The sequence below is a fragment of the Hydra viridissima genome, unplaced genomic scaffold, assembly GCF_058129835.1.
Source record: "Hydra viridissima isolate aposymbiotic clone 2 unplaced genomic scaffold, HvirCarnegie_v1 scaffold_9, whole genome shotgun sequence".
Lineage (NCBI taxonomy): Eukaryota > Metazoa > Cnidaria > Hydrozoa > Anthoathecata > Hydridae > Hydra > Hydra viridissima.
Genome location: NW_028324308.1, coordinates 13,926,246 through 13,949,628, shown reverse-complemented (window position 1 = coordinate 13,949,628; position 23,383 = coordinate 13,926,246). Strand labels below are relative to the sequence as shown.

Here is a 23,383-nt window from a genome sequence, read left to right as displayed (position 1 = left end):
ACGTTTGTTTATGATAAATTTAGTAAATAAATATTTTTTAGTTAAAAAATTTGGTAAATAAATAATTTAATCGGAAAATATTGCATTTTGTATCAAAGATTCAAAATCCAAAACTTCTGTAGGCTGACTCAAAGTTATAAATCCTAATCCTCTCCTCCTCCTAAATTTAGTGAATTTGACTGCAGTTTGCACCTAATTAAAAATCAATGAAATTGATTAAGCTTTAAATAGCTGTATCTGCATTTGGAATTTTTGTTGTTTTGTATTACATTAGATACTATAATGACAAATTCAAATTGACTCCAAGCAGAATCTATCAGGTGCAGCATATGTTTTCCAACATTTAAATAATATAAAATTAAAAAAAGAAAAAACATATATATTTAAAATAATATTTATTTAATACATTAGACTTTATTAAATAATAGTTAACTATGGTTGTTAATAATAATATCTCTATTGTTTTTTCTATTGAATAGACTCAAAACAGAAAAGTGTCAATTACTTCCCTGATATTATTTTCATTGATTTTTTTTAATTTTACTTTATTAACTCGTTTAAGTGTTGATACGCACAAAATATAACGATAATTTTTAGAGGGAAAGTTCTATTGGGGGCTTAAGAATGCCTAAAGTTAATTCGGAAAATTTCATTTAGCAATAAAAATTAAAATTTCCAATGAAAAAATTCTCTGTTAGCTGCGCATTAATTCTTACAAGAGCCTTGGTTATATATTTATGTTTATATATTTATATTTATACATGTATGTATATAAAGATAAATGTACATATATATATATATATATATATATATATATATATATATATATATATATATATATATATATATATATATATATATATATATATATATATATATATGTTATATATATATATATATATATGTTAACACTACCGTCCATAATGACATAAATAATTTTAAAAAAATCTATAAATTTTATATTTCTTTCACATTTTTGGTAAAATAATGCCGAAAAACTAATCTTAAATTTAACAACATATGCTCTCATCTTTCATCTCATGTGTTTACGGTTTCTTTACCAAAATATACTCTTTAAGATTGATCTCAAAATATAACTGGATAGCGTATTCTATTGTTTTTTCAAAAAAAGATTGAAGCAAAAAATTGGCCTCCCAAGATGGATACGATCAGAGCTCTTAGCGGTGAGCGATGTACATTTTATAAGGCTTTACAGAAATATGAAAGAAAGTAATTAAGCAGAAAATTTTTGAAAGAAAAACAAGACTATGAAACAAAGTTTTAAAAAATTTAAAGAAATGTAATGATTTAAAGAAAAATTAGACAATTAAAGAAATTGTTAAATTAAATATTAAAGTTCAAAATATTCGATAAAAATTTTAAGTGCAATTTACGATTAAATTCATATGTATGTATATTCTATATACCTTTTAGTTCTTAGTTACCCAATACAATGTACTAAAAGTTTGAAAACATAACTGTATGGTCTGTGGCACTGGTGTCTACCTATAATTTTGACAAATTTTATATTTTCAATATTTGTAGCAAGATACCAGATATGTACATGCTGCATGAACTATTAGCTGAGTGCAGTGAGAACACACAACTCAAGGGTTCCTTTTAGAAGTATTTAATACATGAATGAAATAAATATGTAATAAGAATATTAAACGCAAAATATAATTTTTTAAATATCATATATTATTTTACTAATATATTATTCTTTGTAATATTCCAGCTCTCAATAACTCACAGTGCTCAGCTAATAGTTCATGCAGCATTTATAACATTGTTGTAACTATCTAAAAAAGTAATGCATAAAAATAATTTTATCTTAAAAAAAAAACTCAGCTGCCTACCATGCAGTTGTGTTATTTACCTTCAAAAACACAGCATTGGGCAGTTAGGAACTAAAAGGTATATAAATTATATAGAAAATGCAGATTATTTGAAACTTAAGATTTCTACGCAAGCGAATATATATATATATATATATATATATATATATATATATATATATATATATATATATATATATATATATATGCATACAAGTATGTGAAAAACGATATGAGTTTAGAGCATTTTGAGATCTTCAATCAAAAATGTAATTATCAATAAAAAAAAATTATATTAGTAAAGATAAGTAAAATCAGGGATGTTAACAATAACATAGGTTTTTTATTTTAGAAACTAAGTATTATTAACTTTTATTTGTTAAAACATACATTTTTCTAAAAAATTTTTAGGGGTACTATCGTTTGCACAGTACTGTATATCTATCTATAAATATGTTTATATTTAACTAGGGGAAGGTATAGAACAGAGAATTGAGGGGAACAGTGAATAAGAGGGATTTTCTTAAAGATTAAGATTTTATTGATTGCAATAATGTTATCATTTTATGTACCCGTATATGGGCCATCTTTATTTAAAGTCGTTATCACGTAAATTTTGACTTTCGGTTTTTGGAAGGAAATTTTTTTAGCTAGCTTTGTTATAGAGATCCTGATTAGGATTTAAAAAGTTAAAATATATTATTCGAATTCTTAATACTTATGCATCCTTTCAATAGTTTAGCTTTTTCTTTACAAACATTCACGTCTTAAAAAGTTCGATTTGAATTTAATTTGTTATGGTTTGGGCGCAGTAAATCAGGATACAATGAATCAGTCAGTTCGTTATGCCCCATTAATGATCTTAAAGATTAACTTCATGCATTTTTAACAAAAAAAAAATAAATAAAAATGAATTTATTTGTTTCAAGTTATAAGACATTGCGTTATTATCTTTTTCTTTTTTATTTTTTTAACAAGTTTCAGTTATAAGAATATAATGGATAAAAATGTATTTGGAGTTGCTTTTCCTAATTTCACTAACAGAATTTTTGAATTAAGAATTAGATATGATTTTTGTTCTACGTGTATATTATGTCAAAAGAAAAAGTTTAAAAAAATACAGCCACATAATTTGATAATACCCACTAATGATTCTTTATATTTTTATTGCTTTAGTCGAAATGGTCAGAAACCAAAAAGAGATTGACTAAAAAATTTATAACACAAGTTCTGTAAACATGAAGAAGGCAGTACGTAATTAAGAAAGGAAATAGCATTTCTGCTGTAAGCAAACATAGTAAAATTGCATTTTCAAGTTTATGTCAGTATGTGGAAAAAGCTAAACAATATGGTTTAATAGGTTTTTTATAACAAAAAAGAGATATTGTTAAAAGTTGTGTAGTGTAGGTCTCCAGGATACATTATGGACTTACTTGCACTCAGTTAAAAAAATTAGTTTATAATTTTGCTGAATACGACAGAAGAAGATTAGTTATACATTTTTATGAACAGATTCAAAGATTTCTCTTTACCAGAAGTAACAAGTTTTTCATGTGCAACAAGTTTTAATAAAACAAATGCTGCAGAAAATTTTTTAAAAACCTGCAAGAAATTCTTAGAAAATATAACTTTACTCATAATGAAATCCATAATGCAGATGAGACAAGTTGTTGTACAGTACAGAAAGTGGGAAATATAAAAGTAATTACCTGTAAATATATTATATAATATATAATAATTAGATATAATATATATAATATATAATGTATATATCATATATATATATATATTATATATATAATATACATATAGTTTATAGTATATAATAACTAGATAAAATTACTTCAGCAAAGATGGGTCATCTGGTTATAATATTGGTTGTGATAAATACTGTAGGAAATGCATTTCTTTGATTTATTGTGTTTCCTAGAGTGCATTTCAAATACTTTATGGTACACGATGCTCCACCTAAAACAGTTGGGACAACTCATATGTCAGATAATGAACCACTTTATTAAATCAACAAAATTCTCAAATGAGAATCTGATCATACTGATTTTGGACAGTCATAAGACACACCTTTCTATTAAGATAATTGATTTAGCAAATGAAAAAAGGGGTTCACATGTTAAGACTGCCACCTCACTACAGTCACAAGGTACAACCTTTAGATGTTGCTCTTTTAGAAGTTTTGTTATCAATAAAATGTTTCTACATTTTCTCAATTTTCAATGTCTATTTTTTAATATTTTTGATTTTATGTTAATCTAGTTTTCAAAAGTATGCCAAAAATGTATTACGGTATCTTTACTCCTTTAGCCTCAAAATTATTTGGATATTTTAACTTTTACTCAATGTTAAACTGGTATGTTTTTATTAGGTTCTGAGAATAAAAAAGTTTAAACTGTCTTAAATGGGCAACTTACTTTGTTTTTCATTACTTTCCAAACTTTTATTAAATCATTACCTGTTTTAGGGATTGATCATTTTCATATTTCTGCTGTTCATAATCTAAGCTTTACATTTATATGTAAAAAATTACAAATTAGCTTATAATACCATTTTTTGATAGTATCTAAATTTTTTATAAGCTTAAAATACAGTAGAGAAAATAGAATTGGCCTCACCATGTACCTATCCAATATTTTATAAATCTGTAAGCAAGTTTGTGCGGTGCATCTTTTGTATCCACTCATATATATTTATTGTTACAAACAACAACTTTTTAGATTATAATATAGCATAATTAAATTGTGGTACATTTGATAAAACCATAAAATGTATAATACTTGATATTTGCGGTAACAAATAGAATTAGCCTATATAATTATTTTCAGTTTACTTGTATATTTCGTCGTGCTGCTGCTCAGCACATTAATGCATCTCAAGTTCGTGCTGATTTACAATTGCCTGGATCTGTTCAACGTGAGACAAATCTTATATAAAGATCCAAACACAGTTTGGAAAAAGCGTAAACCAAAACCAAATCTTTCTGCTCGTCATAAAGAAGTTAGATTACAATTTGCAAAAGAACACATGTCTTGGCAAGAAGAGTGGCATCAAGGTCTCCTTAGTGATGAAAAAAAGTTCAATCTAGATGATCCTGATGCTTATCAATATTAATGGCGCGATCTTCGAAAAGAAAAAATAACTCGGATGAGTCGTAACTTTGGTGGTGGAAATGTTATGGTTTGGGGGGCTTTTTCCTTTGCTGGAAACTTTAACTGGCATAGATTTCAACAAAAATAAATTCACAGGACTATATTGACTTATTAGAAATAAGTTTGCTTGAACATGGTGAGGAATTGATGGGTGAAAATTTCACTTTCCAACAAGATAATGCTACTATAATTCCAACAAGATAATGCTACCATAATTCAAAGCTTACAAAAGCTTTGTTTAGAGAAAAAAATATTTACGTAATGGAATGGCCCTCATGTAGTCCAGATCTTAACCCAATTGAAAATCTGTGGGGAATACTTTCTAGAAAGGTTTTTTAAAAATAGTATGCAGTTTGAAAATACTTTGGACCTGAAAGCTCGTATCAGAGAAGCTTGGAATGAAATATCTATAGAAACTATCCAAAATCTTGTGACTAGTATGTCAAGTCGCATACTTGAAGTCATTAAAAATTCAGGAAGCAATACTAAATATTAAATGAACATAAAAACAAAATATTTTCTTTATTTTTTTTGTATATAACGTTAATGAGGCTAATTCAATTTTCTCCACAAGTTGAATAATTTTAATTTTTTTTCCATTTGTAATTTATTAAACATACCAATTTATAAACTTTCTAGTTGTAGTAGAAGATAATAAGAAATAAAGTAGATTTAATAATTGTTTACCTGCGATTTTTGTTAAATTAGAACAAAAAATAAAGGTGAGACTAATTCTATTTTCTCCGCTGTACAATCGAACAAATCAAGAAAGGAGTGTCACTTTCTATTTCTGTTGAAAGTTATACATTTTGTAATCGGTTAGTATACAGTCCCAATAGTATAATGCTTTGACTAATTTTTTACCGGTATATTAGTTATTGTTTTTTAGTATAACATGCCATTTTTGAATATTCACTAAAATATTCATCACAAATATTACTCAAATACATTTAATAGCATTTTTACAATGTCTATTGCATATACAATGCTTGTGAATTGCTCGAAACCATTTTTATCAAGCTAAAGTAGTTTGTTAGGATTCTTTTGGGCAAAATGTTTATTTGATTCATCAATCAATTACAACAGTTTTCTCATATATTGGATTGACTTAAAAGTATGGAACCATCAACTTTAATATCACCCTAAAGAAGGATCTTTTTTCTGAATTTTACCTTTTTTTACCTTAACAACAAGTTTGTTTTGCTTGCAAAAGCATGGGCTTGCTGCAAATCATTGCCATCAGAATATCTTAAGTTCTTGTCGTTTTAGTTATCATTAGATTAATCATTCGAAATTAACTCTTCATCAAAATTGCTTAGCTTTAACTTTATTAAAGCACCATAAAAGCTTTTTAATATTACCTAAAAGAACATAAAAATACTTTTTTGGAAAAATTTTATCGAAAGATTTGTTTCCAGAAAAGTAATTTAAACATCTCGAAGTTGCGACACTTGAAATGCTACATATCATCTACGAAAACTACTAAAATGATATTTGGATTTGTTGCCTTCAGTTAACACCATAATATCAGATGATTTATGGTACGTTAAAATAAATTATGCAACATAAAACAATTTTCTAAATTGTCTCACAAAAGAAATCCTTAGTTCTACTTAAATCCAAATCGAAAAGGAGCCAACAAGGTGATTGAAGAGTCTAAAACTATTAGTTTAGTTGTGTTTAAAAGTTTTGTTTTTGTTGTGAGTGCAATTTGAAGATGTTATCCAATTGTTTATGGTTTTCAAGAAGGACACAAGTTTTCCACAAAGTTTTTAATCGCTGTAACTTAATAAAAAGAAGATATACCGTAGATGATTATGTTGATATCACAAAGAATAACGATGTGATTATTGGAGCAAAAAATTTGCAAAACCTAATTCAAGTAAGTGTCTTTACACTTAGTGTATAACTGAGTGTAAAATAAACTAAGAGGGCTTCTATAAAACCAAATAGGTTTAAGTATATGATGAATAGCATTTAATAATGACATTTTGCTATCCATATGTGTAGCCAACCTGAGTACTTAAACTAAGCACATTTGTTTGGTATAAAATTGAGGATCCCAGGCCACATATAGTGAATGATACCTAGATAGCTTTTCCTAAATTTTGATTGATTTTTGCACACTCTTTGTTATCATTACATTGAAGTGAACTAGTTACTGTAAGAAAAGAAATAACAGAGAGTTGTTGAATTTTTTTTGAATGTTAACCAAGTACTCTTGTCTATAATTTATAGTTTTACTAAGGAATTATTAATTTTGTGAAAATGAAATGATAAAAACATCATTTTCTAAATTAAAGTAACTCAAACAAAGTAACTCTTATTTTTCATAAGAGAGTTGAATTTAATAAAGAATTTTTCTCAAAAGCTATTTATTATACATTTAATTTTATTATGTAATGAAGTGGCTTAATACACATATCAGTGTTGATGCTTCTTATTGTAAACTACAGTTCTGGTATAACTTAGAATACCAGTATGTGGGAGTTTATCTGATAGACAGCTACCATGAGCCAAGTACATAACTACTCTTAATTCAAATTTATAAACTTCTATAGTATTAACACATCTCTATTAGTAATATCTTCATAAATTTTTAAACACTTTTAGTAACATTCAATTAATAAGTGTTTTATAAGCATAGTTTTTGCAGAGATTGATTGCTACTAACAGCAAAGAATAATTTTTGTTAACATTGTTATATATATATCTTACAGACACATGTTCGTGCTCGTAAATACTGGCTTGAAAACGTAGAAGCACATGTAAATGATAAGCAAGTAAAAAATCAAAATGAGTTAGTGAGAAGAAGTATGGCTGATAGTGTTCAAGAGGTTATTTTACCTATAGGTGTGATCATGGTGTTTTTTTAAACACTTTGTTGTACTTTCTTTGTTTTTGGAATACTTATATTTTTAAGACTAATAAATTTACTTTGTACAATTGGTTGTCAATAAAGATCCTTGTAAAAAAAAAAAAAATCTCAAGTAGAAATTCAATGAAACCATTTTAATTTGTTTTAAAGTGCATGTTATAAAGCAGTTTTTAACAACATTCTCATATGAGATGCCTAGTTTGGGTTTACTCAACTTAGACTTCATTATAACATCTAAATAACTTCTCTGAAATATTTGTATTTATTGACTTAAAGAAGTATTTATGTCCTAATTAAAGTATTTGTTTGATTTTTAGGTAGTGATGTAAATGAAAGAGAAAGATATTTGACTTTCTTCGGTACAGTTCGCTTCGGCAAGCTGCTTGAAGATTTAGATACACTTGCTGGATGGGTTGGATTTAAATATTACAAAGGACCAACTGAGCGGCCACCTTTTGGATTAGTGACCGCCTGTGTTGACCAAATTAATTTAAAAGAAAACTTGATCCATTCAAATGAAGATCTTAAGCTTACAGGGTTTGTTTCATGGGCAGGAAATACTTCTTTAGAAATCACAATCCATATTCATCAATACCAAAATGGAATTGGTACATGGAAATTATTGGCTGATGCTGTGTTTGTAATGGTAGCTAGGTCAACACATAATAATTCTCCAGAATTTGTAAATCCAATTGAGACCAATACCGAAGAAGAAAAGGAGTACTTTAAAAAAGGTTTGTTAAATAAAGAGTTGCGAAAAGTCAAAGAACAGAATTCTCTTTTTAAAATATCACCAACCGCAGAAGAAAGAGACATTGTACATAAATTATTTTTAAAAACAGTTGATCCTAGCAAATCAACATTTCAGACTCGTGTAAAACCTGAAAACACTGTTTGGATGCAAGACACTCATCTGAAAAATCTTATTATTTGCCATCCTCAATCAAGGAGTTTATATAATAAGATATTTGGAGGTTTTCTCATGAGAGAAGCATTTGAGCTTGCTTGGGCAAATTCCAGTGTTTATATGAAATCCACCCCTGCTGTTATTAGCATGGATCATATTGTTTTTCGAAAGCCTGTTGAAGTGGGATCTCTTCTTTACTTATCAAGTCAAGTTGTGTTTACAAAAGGTCAATATCTACAAATAAGAGTTCATGCAGAAGTAGTAGATCCTAAGTCAGGTCACATTGATACCACAAATGTGTTTCATTTTCACTTTACAAGTAATGAACCTTTCCCTCAAGTTATGCCTTCTACATATGCTGAGTATATGCTGTATCTCGAAGGTTTAAGACATTGTCCTGCTTACATCAGAAAAGCTAAGTATTAAATGCTCCAAATATATGTTTATGTATATATACAAAAGCAACAGACAGATAAGAAAGTTCAGTCTACCATTAGTGTTTAATAGCTTTAGTCTTTTTGCATGCAGTTTTCTAAACTTTCTTATGGTTTTTGTTGAAGTTTGACTTTTTATAAACAAAGTAATCACCTGAATAAGCAATTTACTATTGTATATACAGAAATTATCCGAAATTTGACTTTGGTCACTTGACATTAAAGAAATAGCAATTACCTCAAGAATTAGTTTTTACATAAGAAAGGAATCTACTTAAATAATTTATATTTACTTTTACGTAACACTCCTTAGTTTTTTAAGGGTAGGGAGGATAATTTTCTGTCATAGTTGTTAAAAAATGGACCTTGCCATCAAGAAAATTCATCCTAAATGAGAACTAAGCAAGCATCTCATCTTGAGAGCCAATCCTTAGCAGAATCCCTTCACTTCTTTCAATTTGAGTGCGTGATGCTTCTAATTATAATTAGCAGGGAGTTGTTAATTTCTCTGAAAAACTTAATCACATCAAACAATATCATTCAACATCACATCAACAAGATCAAACACACAAATTGCACAGAGAGATAATTTATCTAGGGAGGAACTCCTCTCTCTAGCCTCAGATAAATATAAGTCTAGGATCTTTCTTGGTATAATCATTTCAACTTGGTATTGAGTCAGCAAACAAAATTAAAATTTAGATTTAGATATGGTTTTGCTTAACCTAACGACACGAAAAACTTTACTCTGAAACCTTACTTCACGAAAAATCTTTCAACAACCTGTTCAAGTGAGAAAACTGGCAGAATATCAAGCAGACTTACTGACTGTCAGTATAATGAAGGCTCAGTGAATGTTTAAACTTAAAGATATAAAATCGACGATGTTTTTGTTGATAAGAAACCAGAAGTAGAAAATCAAAACAGCAAATAATTAAATAATAAACAAGTCTAATAAAATCAAAAGCTGCCAGTTTTATAAAAACATTACTTTAATCTCTCTTAGTGTCAATAATACCTGTTTTATTGATCTCGATGCCAATTTTTGAAACCTAACTGAATTTATTTCATTTCGTGCTGCTTTCTCTAATTATGTTGTCCTTTTACTTTGAATACAAGTGACTTTTCCAGAATCCAACAGGTAGAAGAATGTTCCACAGTTGATTTACTTCAGGAAGTTTTGTATACAAAAGATTTTATAATTTTCCTTGAAATTGTTTACAATAATTAGAAGAGGCATGTTAATATTTTAAATGCTTTGTGACCACGTCCAGGGGATATATGTAGAACTTCATTTTTTTTTTATGATTCTATACTTAATCCTATGGATTTAAGGTAATCTACAAGAACTTCTTGTTTTCCCTTATTAACTGTCTGCTCAGTTTTTATTTGCATATTTGTCCATTAGTTTCTATATATTGCACTTAATAAAATTGGCTGTAAAACAAATTTACTCTCCGGCGTTACAGCAATATACTAAAAGTGCGTAAAAATCCGTAAATCTGAAATTATTTACGCATATTTTGCGTAAATCTGCGTAAAATGGGAACGTTTACGACAGTCTGCAGTAAATTGGCGGTAAAAATAAACATAATTAAAAGAAGCGTTTATGCTGAAAACGGTTAATATGCGTAAATTGTGTAATATACAAATTTATCACATTTATCGTTGTTCAGAAACACAAACCGTCCCATAAGAGATTGTTTAAGTACTTCTTTTTATTTAACAGCTTCTTCAATGAGAAATTTTCTAATATTCTCTCTCTCTCCAGAAAAACGCTTAGGTTGCGGGCCATTTCTCCTTCAGACACAAAAGTTGGTCATGAAAATAATGATATAGGCAAACCAATTTTTACAACAAACTCTATGATCTGTTTTTTAAATCTACTGTCATTGTCGCAGTAACTTTGTTATTACAAAATATCTTGCAATTGAAGTCTGCAAGGTTCTTCGCTCCCTTACTTGGCTGCAAGTGCTGTCCACTGATTCATTACATTGGATGCAGCCTCTCTCTTTCTTTGCTTTGAATGCTTCAGAATGAAAGCGCTGTAAATGTCTTTTTAGATTTGAAGCTTTTTTAAAAGTATTCTTATCTTTGGCGGGATATATACTTATCTTGACTCCACAGCATTTGGTTTCATCTGGATCATTTGTCATATACTGACAGAAAATATTTTCCATCCTGAGTTACAGTCACGGTCGTTCAAACTCTGTTAATAAGCGACAGGTTATTGTGCGCAAGAGCAGTTGAAAATTTTAAAACTTTCAAAATGGCTACGGACCTCCGTTACAGAATGAATTTTTACTTAACGACCAATTTTTCATTACTTATCGTGTTTTTTAAAATCGTCTACGTTGATAACCAGCTTTTAGGCTGTTAGTAGTGTCTCGGTAATTTAATTTTATTAAGAAGTAAGTAAAATGATAGGGGAATATTATTTGATGATTGAAGAGAATCTACCTAAAAGAACTTTTTCTTTGATTTGTTTACAAATTTGGATGTCTTTTTACATTTTTTTTGAGCGGTAAAACTTAAAAGTTTTTCTACTTTTACTTATATGAATCTTTTAACTTTTAATTACTTATAAAAAATCTTAGCACTCAATTTTTTTTCTTGTTCAAAATTTACATCTAACCATTGTCCTAAATTGATAACATTTTATTTATATCGTTTGTGAAATAAAAATTGTCTTTATGTAAAAAAATTGACTAAATGTTTCTAATACTTTTAAATAAAATCTTTTACTTTATATGCAGTTTTTTATTGATTTATTAGCTTAATTTACTTCATGAATATAAACACTACATAATGCATGTGGTTAAGTTTGATGATTATTTACAAGAACTATCCAAAAAGTTTTATTATTTTTAGATGAAAATCCATTACAAAAATTTGAATCTTATTTACAGGGTCTGTGGATATTTGGTTGGGAAAAAAGATTATCCTATTGGAATAAACCAAAAAGAATAACATTGAAATATGTATTCCATGTCATGTTGTGAGATTTAGAGAATGTACACTCATCTAAAATTTTTCAAAACGTTATGATACCATAAAGAAAGTGATCATAAGAATGAAATCAACAACACTTCTTTTAAATATGAACTGGAAAACTCATTGTGATGAATGCTATTGTTGTCAGCAGGTAGAAAAACTCAGTAAAAGTTTAAATGTTACTAAATCACTAAAACAAAAATAAAAAGCTTATTGGTCGCCCTGGCATTGGTAAAAAAAGTGTGGTCATCTTCCATGATTGCTACCATTAAAAAAAGCATTGTGACAGTACATGACTTAAATATAGATATTGAAGAACTAAAAAAAGAAATCAATCCTCATTTACAGCTTTACCAGTGTAATTTTTGTGGTAAAATATCAAAACAACCAGCAACTCTAAAAAAATGTGAACACTTATTTTGTTTTTTCTGTCTTGTGGAAAATATAAAGGTTAACCAACTCAATGAAACATTATGTCCAAAATATAAACAGCTTATTTTACCTGAAGATTTGATATCCAGTACTATAAGAAATTCTCTTTTAATTATGTTGACTGTTGCATGTTTATGTAAAAAAAAGTTTATTTCAATCAAAGAATATGATTTAGATATTAATCATAAGTGCATCTGCCTTTATAAATCATTAATAATAGTACAATCAGCCCCATCGTTATCATCGCCATCATCATCATCATCATCATCATCATCATCATCATCATCATCATCATCATCATCATCATCATCATCATCATCATCATCATCATCATCATCATCATCATCATCATCATCATCATCATCATCATCATCATCATCATCATCACCATCATAATCATCATCATTTATTTAACAACAACATTTCCAATTTTAATCAAGGCTTTTAATAAGCATCTATTGTCAATAAAACAACTATATAATCTAATTAGATGTAGTTATATTCTCAATAACTGTCTCTACATTACCAAACTAGGAACCAAGATTGCTGTGGGAAAGGCGTAACTATGACGAGGGAAACACACCCACATAGCCTTGTCAAAACCAATACATGAAAAAAAAAGTTTTTTGTTGCAGTTTGATTTTATTTATCTTCTCAATTGACATTAATGTTAGTATATTTTTTGATGAATTGGTAATTTGTTTGCTTAAGCAGAGGCTTAAACAAACCAATAGCAGGAAACTCCTTACTCTTCCAGGTTTTTTTGCAATCCGCCCTTCCTTCTGCTTCATATTTATGAACAACTTCTATGTATTGATGCAATGTTTCATCAGCTGTTTGGCAACTTTTCACTGGTCCACTAAATATATATACATTCTTGTATTTTAAAAATGTAATGAAAGTTCTGGTATCATGTCAAACATTAAAAAAAAAAAAAAAAAAAAGGCAAATCACATAATTCAGTGAAAAATGTTGAAAGTGTTAAAGAAAAAACTAACCACTCTGTTTAGAGCACATTTTTAATCTAATTTGACCAAAATTTTAATTCAAGGAAACTTCAAGCTAATTTTAAAAAATTTAATCTTAAAAGTTGATCAGTAAAAATTTGCCAAACAGCTGAAAACATTGCACCAATATGTGTCCTTGATCCTAAAATAGCACAAATGTTTATTGTAATAGCAAACAATAAAGAGACCAAATATGAATACAAAGCAAAAGTAAATAAACCTGTAAGGGTAAGGAGTGAGAAGAGAATTGAAATTTAAAAAAAAACACCTGAAAAACTAAACAATTCTTGCTATTGCCTAAGCAAACGAATAGCAATTAAACTCAATTTAGAAGGTAAAACATATAAAAATGTAAAAGAAAAAATATATGTATGTAATACATGTATGTATGTATGTATGTATGTATGTATGTATGTATGTATGTATGTATGTATGTATGTATGTATGTATGTGTGTTTGCATGTTTATTTATAAGAAGAAAAAATTGAGTGCTAAGATCTGATAAAAATGTTAAACACTATAAAAACTCATCTGAATTAAAAAAAAAAATTTACTTTCTACGCTCAGAAAATTAGATAATGTGTTTTTAAAAGTGTAAACAAATCAGCATATTCAAGAATGTTAATTTACTTAGAAAAGCGCAACTTTAAATTTTTTGATAAAATCTTTGTCTTATTTGAATCATTTTCTTATGCGACTGAGATATGCTTATTATGATTTCAGTTTTAGAAAGAGTTTAAAATCTTGATTTATATGGAAACATATATAAATGATCAGCCAACTAAATAAGAAAATTCGTTGCTACGGACCGTAGCCATTATTAAAAGTTAAATTTTTTAAAGTTACTACTGCGCTTGCGTATAATAACTTGTCGCTTCTGAACGACCCACAGTGGAGTATTTATACGAAAAAGTTGATCAAAAGTCGATTTTCAAAACTTTGTCAAAATTTGTTTTTATTGGTGCATTGTTAAAGCTTAATAAAGTTTACATCCCTAAATGGTCATTTCGGTTACCCATCTCCCTCCCACCTTATTGGGGCAGCTTTAAAAATCGAGAAATTGTGGTAATGAATTCAATTGTTTTTCAACGTTCCTGTTGACGAGCATTATTACAAATCGTTTTTTGAGTTTGTGGTTAGTGACAAATTTTAAAAATCATAATGGATATTGAAAAAGAAGGTAAGCTCATACTTTTGGTATATTTATTTTCTCTATTTTATATGTTACTGTCAGATTTCTCATCAATTATATTTGATGTAAAATAATTAACGTTTTTTTTTTTGTATACACGATATTAAAAAGTGTTTTTGAATATCAAGTAAGCCTTATTAAGCTACGAGCTTGTGCTTCACATAAAGCTTAGATATTATATTTACCATTTAAGAAAAAAAAAGTTGCGCATGTACGCGCCCTAAGATTTTTTTAATTTTTTTAGTAAATAAGGCAAAAACATTTTTTTTGTGATTAAAACTTTTATTTTATTTAATTCATATTTTTACTGTAGAATCTCAAGCTATCACAATAGAGATGACTAGACGATCACTTTATGAAGTCTTGGAGCAAAGTTGTGAGAAGAAAATTGACGACAAATTCATGTTTTTATTAGAACACCTTAAAAATATAACTAAATGCCCTGCAAATGAAGAAAGTGCACTAAAAATCATTTTTTCACCTTTTAAGTTCCAATTTAAACAAAATTGGGAAGACGCAAGCCGTAAAAGAGAGCGTTTTTTAAAAAATAGCAAACAATGGCTTAATACCACCATATCTCTACCAACTTGGACGGTGGCAATACCCGACCGACCGTCAAAAGAATTTTGTGAATCGAGTTCACCAACAAGAAGACTAAAAAAAAATATGAAATTATTCATGCAGCCAACAAGAATATCTGTGAAATGGAATTTTAAGTGGAATGTTATCCACTAGAAGAAACGACAACAGTTACAGAATTTTGCTCAGAAATTAAATTACAAGATCTTCTGGATCACACGTCTAGGCAATTATGTTGTTATTTGAACGAAGTTATTGAAACTTTAAATGAAAAAGAAAGAAATCATTTAGAATTGATTTCGAAATGGGGTTGTGATGGCTCGCACCATCATCTACAAGGTATTGTCAACCAATAAAAATACGTTTTATTCGGGAGAGCAAAGACGTAACGAATGATGAAATCGAATGCGTAGGGAACCAAATAAAAGGCTTGAGAAAAAGTGAAATAATAAGCGCTTTTGGTGGTAATTTGCAAATAAAGCATGTATTTCTTTTTACTATGATTGATGGAAAAGTTTGCAATGCTGCTACAAATGCGACATCAACAATGAGATGCTATATATGTGGCCAAACTTCAAAAGATTTTAATGACTTGAATAAAAAAACGACAGAAAGCCGTGAAACACTGTAATTTGGGCTATCAATAATGCACGCAAGAATCAAATTTTTTGAATCCTTGCTGCATATATTATATAAATGATTGTATTGACATGTGCAAAAGTATTTTATTTTATTTTGGATCAAATATAGGGCTATAATAATAAATTTAAATTGTTAATTTCAAATTGTTTGGTTGTCAAATCATTAGCCCTTGTAGCTGGTTAACCATAGGATTTAATCCTTTAACGAAAAATAATTCATGACAACAGGTACCTAAGGATTAAGTTCAGTAATTAAGAAACCCAGTATAGGTTTAGATGCATCTTTCAAGTGTGGTTATCCTTTTTAGTAATATAAATTTTAGTTATTTGTCATTATGTTAAATAGTTGTAAAGTTGTAGATATTTGTAAAGTATGTAAGATGTATAAAAATATGTATTTTTTGTTTTAATATATTAATTTTTTACATTTCATGTGTGACAAATTGTTTTTAATACAATATAATGATCCTAAACTTCTTTTTACTACATATCACATCAATTATAAACATAAAATAATTTTGTTCAACTTTTCAAGTGAAATAATCCACTGTGCGACCGTGCAGTGAATTGTTCAAATAAAGCAGATTTAACAGGAGGCTCTTTTACATAACCAGTTTTTACAATTGTGTTCCCCTAGTAACCAATCAGATTTCACGTTTCATTTTCTGAACAAGCAGTGAAGTGAAATGCTGATATCTGGTTGTCAGGGGAAAATTAATCGCTTCTACTTTATACCAGTTTGATAAATAACCCCCTTGGAGTCTAAACGTTATAGCTGCAATTTTTGCAGAGACTACACATGTGCGTAAGAGGTTTACAGCTGAGTACAAGTGCTAAATTCACAACCATACAAAGCAACACTTTTTTATAATGTCCTGCATAATCATGAGGCTACGTTAAAGTGAATAAGGAAAATATATATAGTAACTTATCCTCTTTCTGTGTGTGCAGTAATACACACAGTGAAAGAGCTAGCAATCCCAAACACAAGCACTTTAGTGGTCAGATAGTGTTATTCCTCATGTGCTATCACTTTACAAAAGAAAAATACAAAGTTAATTGAAAACTTATAGTGTTTCTGTTCTGTGAAGCAGCCCTTTTGTGCCTGCTTCACAGAACAGAAAGACTATAGTGTTGGCACTCCTAGTTTCTACTAAGAATATGCAGCTTAGTGTCAGACAGTTTATAGTAGGAGAGAATTGCGAGTTGACCCGGACAAAAATAGTATAAAGCTGAAACTTTGCACAGAGGAAGTAGACAGTCTCTGGATGAGCTTAAAAAAAATCCCCGTTGATTGCGCTACGGGAACATCCCTTTTGGGGCAAATTGGGGCAAAAAATAGGCTAATTTTGACAACACCAAAATATCATTAATTATATATCGTTGAATTGAGAATTTTATGCTGATCAATATTTATATAAGAACTATGACTTGAAAGCAATTATTTTTTAAGTTATTTACGTTTAAAAAGTGTAAAAGTGTTAAAAGTGAATGCCGCGCAAAACTTCATACGATTTTTTGTTTTCAAAAGAAAATTTTTACTGCGAAAAACTTAATCATTTCTTTTGTTTTCATAAAAAAAGTTTTCAATGAAACATTTTGTATGAATGGATAATTTAGTTTTACTCCGAAAAATGGTTGTGTCTTATTACATTGAAACTATTATATAGGAAAGTAAAACTTACAAGTTAAACGTTACGTGTAGTAAAAGTTTTTACATTTGAAAAAAAAATAATGGATCTTGTACATGTACTATATTACTATCATAAAGGAATTTTTAGTTGCAGAGAGAACTTGAAACTGGTACTTGCATCTTCAAACAATCTCAAAAATGCTAAACTTATTTGCCGCATCAGGGCATTCAAACTATGCCAAGTGCTCCAGGTTTTATTTGCAAGAAATGCAATACCTTTCAGAAACGAATCCATGGTTACATCAACAATTTTTAGATGGTCGTCACGCAGTCCGCCGATCTGAAAGGTATTGGGCTGGCCTATCTTCTGATCTTGTAATAGAGAAGACCCTGATGCGGTCTATAAAATGCAATGGTGGTTTAACTAGAGGTAGAGGATTTGATGAAAAAGTACGCAACCTATGGACAATTAGCATCTGTTATTCTGCAAGTGTTCATGAAGCAATGCATAAATTATCTGGATTTGACATCGGAGTTACGGAAAGCAATAAAGAAATGGGTATTAAAAGATTAGTATGCGATTACAACCATTGTGAGTTGTTTTATGACTGGTTTTCTGTAAGAAATCCATTCAATACTGTCGATAGAAATCTAAATTCATTATCTACGGGTCTTGTATCAGTCAATGGTGAAGATCTTGTCAATTGTGACGAGGCTGAGAACATAGGTGTTCGTCTACAAACATTTCTCAATGGCCTTAAGTTTAATGAAGCAAAGTTTAAAAAGAAGAATACATTTTTTTCTTTAGATGTTTTGACCAATAGCGTAAAACTAGACAAACAAACTGATTGTTGTGTCGATCCAACACTCCTTTTTAATAGACTTGCAGCAATTGCAGAAAGAGAGGATGACGTTGAACTATATTTTGATTATGAGCTTACTCATCTCCCACACCCATTATTTAAAAATAACCTAATGCTGAAAGCAAACAAATCATCTTTGCGCAAAGTGATTCTTCCTGACGACGAAATTAAACCAAGTACAAATGTCAGTTTTTGCAAATATGTCCTTGATGGAGGCTCCTTACTCCACAGAGTTCTTTGGAACAAAGGTATGAGGTTTTTAGAAATTGTTGAGACCTACGTTAGCTATATAAGACAAAATTATGCCACCACTTATATTACATTTGATGGTTATGATAAGAAATCTTCAATTAAATCTAATGAACACATCAGAAGAAAATGCAAAGGTTCTTCCCAAAATCTTGTTATAAGAGAAAATAATCAAGTTCCGTACTCACAGGGTTTTTTTCTATCGAATTCTCACAACAAGGCACAATTAATTTTACTTTTGTCAGATTACCTTAAACGAGATGGATATGAAGTATATATTTGCAAAGGGGATGCTGACACGAAAATTGTCTCTAAATCGTTGGAAGTTGCAAAGGAAATTTCACCATGCATTGTTGTTGCTGATGATACTGATATAGCAGTTATGCTAATGTATTGTTGGAAAGATGAATTAAATGAGATTTTTTTTTATCAAGAAAGAAAGAAAAAACTCTAGAGCATTAAAGACGCTCAATCTCGAGTAATGGATTTTAAAGAACATCTGTTATTTGTTCACGCATGGTCAAGATGTGACTCGACATCTTCAATACTGGGAAAAGGAAAACCTAGTTTTTTAAAATTACTGCAAAAATCCAATAGTATACAATCAGTATCTGAAATTATTTCGGATTACTGGGCAACCAAAAAAGAAGTTGGAAAATCTGCAGTAAGGGCTTTCATTGAACTTTTTGGTGGAAATGCAGAAACTTCGTTAAGGAAAATGCGGTTGTTATTTGAAAGTTTAGTTATAATTTTGTGGATTTAAGTCACTCATTTAGATTTAGAAAGTGTCATATTTTCATAGTATTTTTCTTAGGTATTTAAAATATAAACAAATGGTTTGTGAAGGAATTATTAAGCCAGAAAAGTGACCACCCACATACCGTGCTGCTTATTTTTATGGTCTTAGAGTTCACCTACAAGTTGTTGAATGGAAAATGCTAGATGAATCTTTCAACTTGGATCCTGAAGAATGGGCATGGAAGTTAGATAATGGTTGCCTTCTTCCAATACCAACAGACAAAGATGTGGCACCACCCAATATATTAAAAGTGATTCGCTGCGATTGTAAAACTTCGTCAAGAAGTATGTGCGGAACTAATATGTGTTCTTGCAGGAAAAACGTATTAAAATGCATGTCTGTATGGTGGCTGTCATAGGCAAGACTGCAGTAACAAAACGGTAAATTTTATTTTTTAAATATCCACATAATCTTCTTTAAATATTTTTGTTTTTTTTGGAAAACAAATATTTTGCATTTTTAGGATTTTGAAATTGAAGAAGATTCAAGTGATGAAATTGAAAACGAGAGAAATTTACTTGATGATTTGTTTTGAGAAAAGTAAGATATCGGACATCTATTTTTAAAGAAATTTGCATTCAAGTCTTAAAGTTATTTTAAAAGAATATATTATTTTCTAATTTTTTCCCATTTAAAATTGCGCACAGACAAAAGTTATATTATTATGTTTTGAAAACAAAAAATATAACATTTTAACGATTTTACACTTTTCAAACGTAAATAACTTAAAAAATAATTTTTTCAAGTAATAGTTCTTATATAAATATTGATCAGCATAAAATTTTCGATCCAACGATATAAAGTTTATGATATTTTGGTGCTGTCAAAATTGCCCCTTTTTTGTACCCCAAATTGCCCCAAAAGTGATGTTCCCGTAGCGCAATCAACGGGGCTTTTTTTTACGCTCATCCAGACACTGTCTACTTTCTCTCTGCAAAATTTCAGCTTTATACCATTTTTGTCCGGGTTCGACCCTATTTTTCGCTAATTCTCTCCTACTATTAAGCCGGGGTTTGGGGTATGATGAAGTTATCTAGTTTAAGGAATGATGGAGGAGAACAGGGGAGGTGATTCTCAGTGAAACCCTGTTGCAAAAGGCTCTGTTGCTTATCACTGTATAAAAGGCCTTAAGCTAACAAGTCAAACTCCTGGCCCTCCAATTGTTGCAAGCTACTATTCCCATTATATCTGGAGATCCAACAGCTATCAGAGCATGCTAGGACATTTAGTTTTGTAACAACTGGAGGGCTAGAGTTTGACACTAGTGCTGTAGACTGATAGAACATAAAACATTCTAATGAGTAACATCTATAAGATCCATATGCAAACTATGAAACTTTGAAAAAAATTTTTTAAGCTGGAGTCGGTAAAATTTTCCGACTCCAACTCCAGCCAAAATGAGCTCCAACTCCACAGCCCTGGTTGTAGCATTTACAAATACTATAGATCTCCAACTCATCCATAATCAAAATTTGAAAATCTGTTTGTCTGGAGTTTCAAAAGCAACAGCCTTCTATCTGAGGATTGACTTAAGCATCATGAGGTTGTTTTTGTTGTCCTGCCAGTCCAATAATGTGTTGTGGGTCTTTTGAGTAAGTTTCGGCTATCCAAAAACAACTTTTTGAACTCAAAGTCTTTGGTAACATTATGCAATCTAAGATAAATGATGGAACCACCATTTCTTCCATCTGTTTTGAAAGCTGAGTCTTTTTAGTGCGGGATGTCTCTCTTTTTTATATCGCGTTTTAGATTAATATAAATTATTGACAGTTAGTGCATGGATGATGTGGTTGAACTTTTTAGGGTGGTTCGTAAACAAAGATAATTCATTAGTATTTTGAAACCAGCAGTTTGAATAACGTGAAACGGGAGGTAATAGAGGACCGGTTCCAGGGTTAGAATGGTGAAAAATCCCGACTGTTGTGCACTTTGCGGAGGTCACTTTATGACAAGATCTGAGTTGGAAATTTATAGCATTTGTAAATGTTATGACATTTTACCATTTCTGGTTTCAGTAAAGTTGTCAATTTGTGTTTAGCGACTTAATGATCCACATTAGAGAAGATTATCAAGCTTTCTGTTTTTATATATTGTGAGGGTGGCATTTTTATATAAAATATTTAATACTGTTCGTTTTTTGATGTGATGAGGGATTAGGGGATAGGGAGCGTTGGGTTGTAGAGTTGTGTCGAAAGGTAAATGTGGAGGTTGGGAACAAGGTTGATAACGTGGGGATTACTTGGTTAGGAAAGGGCGAGGTTTGAGGATAGTTTGGTTAGGAAGTTTAATTTTTAAAGAGCTAAGGTTCTATTTGCCGTCCTTACTATATTATGGTATATAATAAAACTCAACAAAAGTTCTATTAGCGTGTAATGGTCAGCATTCTTTTACTGATAACGTTTATATAATACAAATAATATTCTCTTACGCTTCTTGTAGTGTTTTATACTGTTTATATCACACGGTGCCTAAGAGCATGCTCTAAGACCTTGCAACACATCCCAAGAAACTTTTTTTTGATTATCATTAAAAAAACATTTTCTCATTCAAAAAATGTAAACATAAACTTTTCGAAAAAGGTCGAAAATTTTTTTTGTAAAATGGAAATTTTTATTTCTCCATTTTTCATATACTTTATACTAAGAATAGTAGATGGTTATAATTTCTATGATGCTTTTACTCTAATGAATGCATAGGACAAATACATTTATTTGACTTGATGTTAAAAAAACTATCATGTATTATCACTTAACATTATTATTACTTGAGCTGAAGAACAAATTTGTGAAAATGGTGATAATTTTAACTGTTGTAATGAACCAATTTATTTTTGGCAATTTTATCTAATTCTTCATCCTCCATTTAATTCGCGTGAGCAAATGTTAAGTTTCAGTTTTGATGAATTATAATTCTTACTATTTTATAACTATTTATGCTATTTCAGATTATTTGGAATATCTCAGAGACGGAAGTGCTGCGGTAGGTTTATGTTTAAAGGAGATGAGCGTTAATTTTCCAGAAGGACAGCTAACAGCATAATTTACTCTGACTTACCATCAGCGATAAGACCGAGAGCATATGATGAGGGAGAAGAGCCTTCTGTGTTTTCTTCTGATCTTCTCGATGTTGTTTTAAGTGATGATGATGATGATGATGATGATGATGATGATGATGATGATGATGATGATGATGATGATGATGATGATGATGATGATGATGATGATGATGATGATGATGATGTGCAGAACATGAAGAAGAGCGATGAAGATGATGATGATTGGCTGCCTAACGACGAGTCGAAGTCTATCAGCCAGAAACAGCTGGACTTGTTTGTTAGGAGACTTGGCCTGTCCAAACAGAATGCGTGTTTTGCTGGTTCAATGCTAAGAGAATTCGGTGTCCTTGCAAAGGAAACGAGAACGTCTGTTTATAAGACAAGAGACGCAGCTTACGTGCCATTTTTTAAGAGAAGTGAAGACAATAACTTTTAATTTTGCTGTGATATTCCTGGTTTGTTGATGAAGATGGGTATCTATACACAAGTGGAGAATGACTGGTGGTTGTTCATCGATGGCAGCACAAGAAGTGTAAAGGCGGTCCTTTTGCATAATGAGAACGCTTATCCAGCCATCCCGATTGCTTACTCAATTACAGCAAAAGAATCTTATGAAACTATGAAATCTATTTTCCAGCTTGTTCGTTATGACACATTTTAGTGGAGAGTTTGATCGGATCTGAAAGTTGTAGGTCTGCTAACAGGTATGCAAGGAGGTTAC

General features: G+C 29.8%; 3 protein-coding genes across 3 annotated transcripts; all 3 read left to right on the top strand.

Annotated features, from left to right (window-relative positions):
• The first annotated feature begins 6,433 nt into the window (after positions 1-6,433).
• On the top strand, positions 6,434-10,564 carry LOC145185450 (acyl-coenzyme A thioesterase 9, mitochondrial-like). Its single transcript, XM_090097905.1, has 3 exons — positions 6,434-6,881; positions 7,720-7,852; positions 8,195-10,564. Exons 1-3 carry the CDS (start codon positions 6,717-6,719, stop codon positions 9,208-9,210), a joined length of 1,314 nt encoding a protein of 437 aa, XP_089954031.1. The 5' UTR covers positions 6,434-6,716; the 3' UTR covers positions 9,211-10,564.
• A 3,227-nt stretch (positions 10,565-13,791) lies between these two features.
• Positions 13,792-16,243, top strand: LOC149884172 (uncharacterized). The gene is made up of 2 exons (XM_090097907.1): positions 13,792-14,831; positions 15,157-16,243. Exons 1-2 carry the CDS (start codon positions 14,813-14,815, stop codon positions 15,576-15,578), a joined length of 441 nt encoding a protein of 146 aa, XP_089954033.1. The 5' UTR covers positions 13,792-14,812; the 3' UTR covers positions 15,579-16,243.
• A 1,475-nt stretch (positions 16,244-17,718) lies between these two features.
• LOC149884171 (uncharacterized) lies at positions 17,719-20,246 on the top strand. Its single transcript, XM_090097903.1, has 2 exons — positions 17,719-19,987; positions 20,071-20,246. The coding sequence occupies exon 1, from the start codon at positions 17,895-17,897 to the stop codon at positions 19,260-19,262; it is 1,368 nt and encodes a 455-aa protein (XP_089954029.1). The 5' UTR covers positions 17,719-17,894; the 3' UTR covers positions 19,263-19,987; positions 20,071-20,246.
• The last annotated feature ends 3,137 nt before the right edge of the window (positions 20,247-23,383 follow it).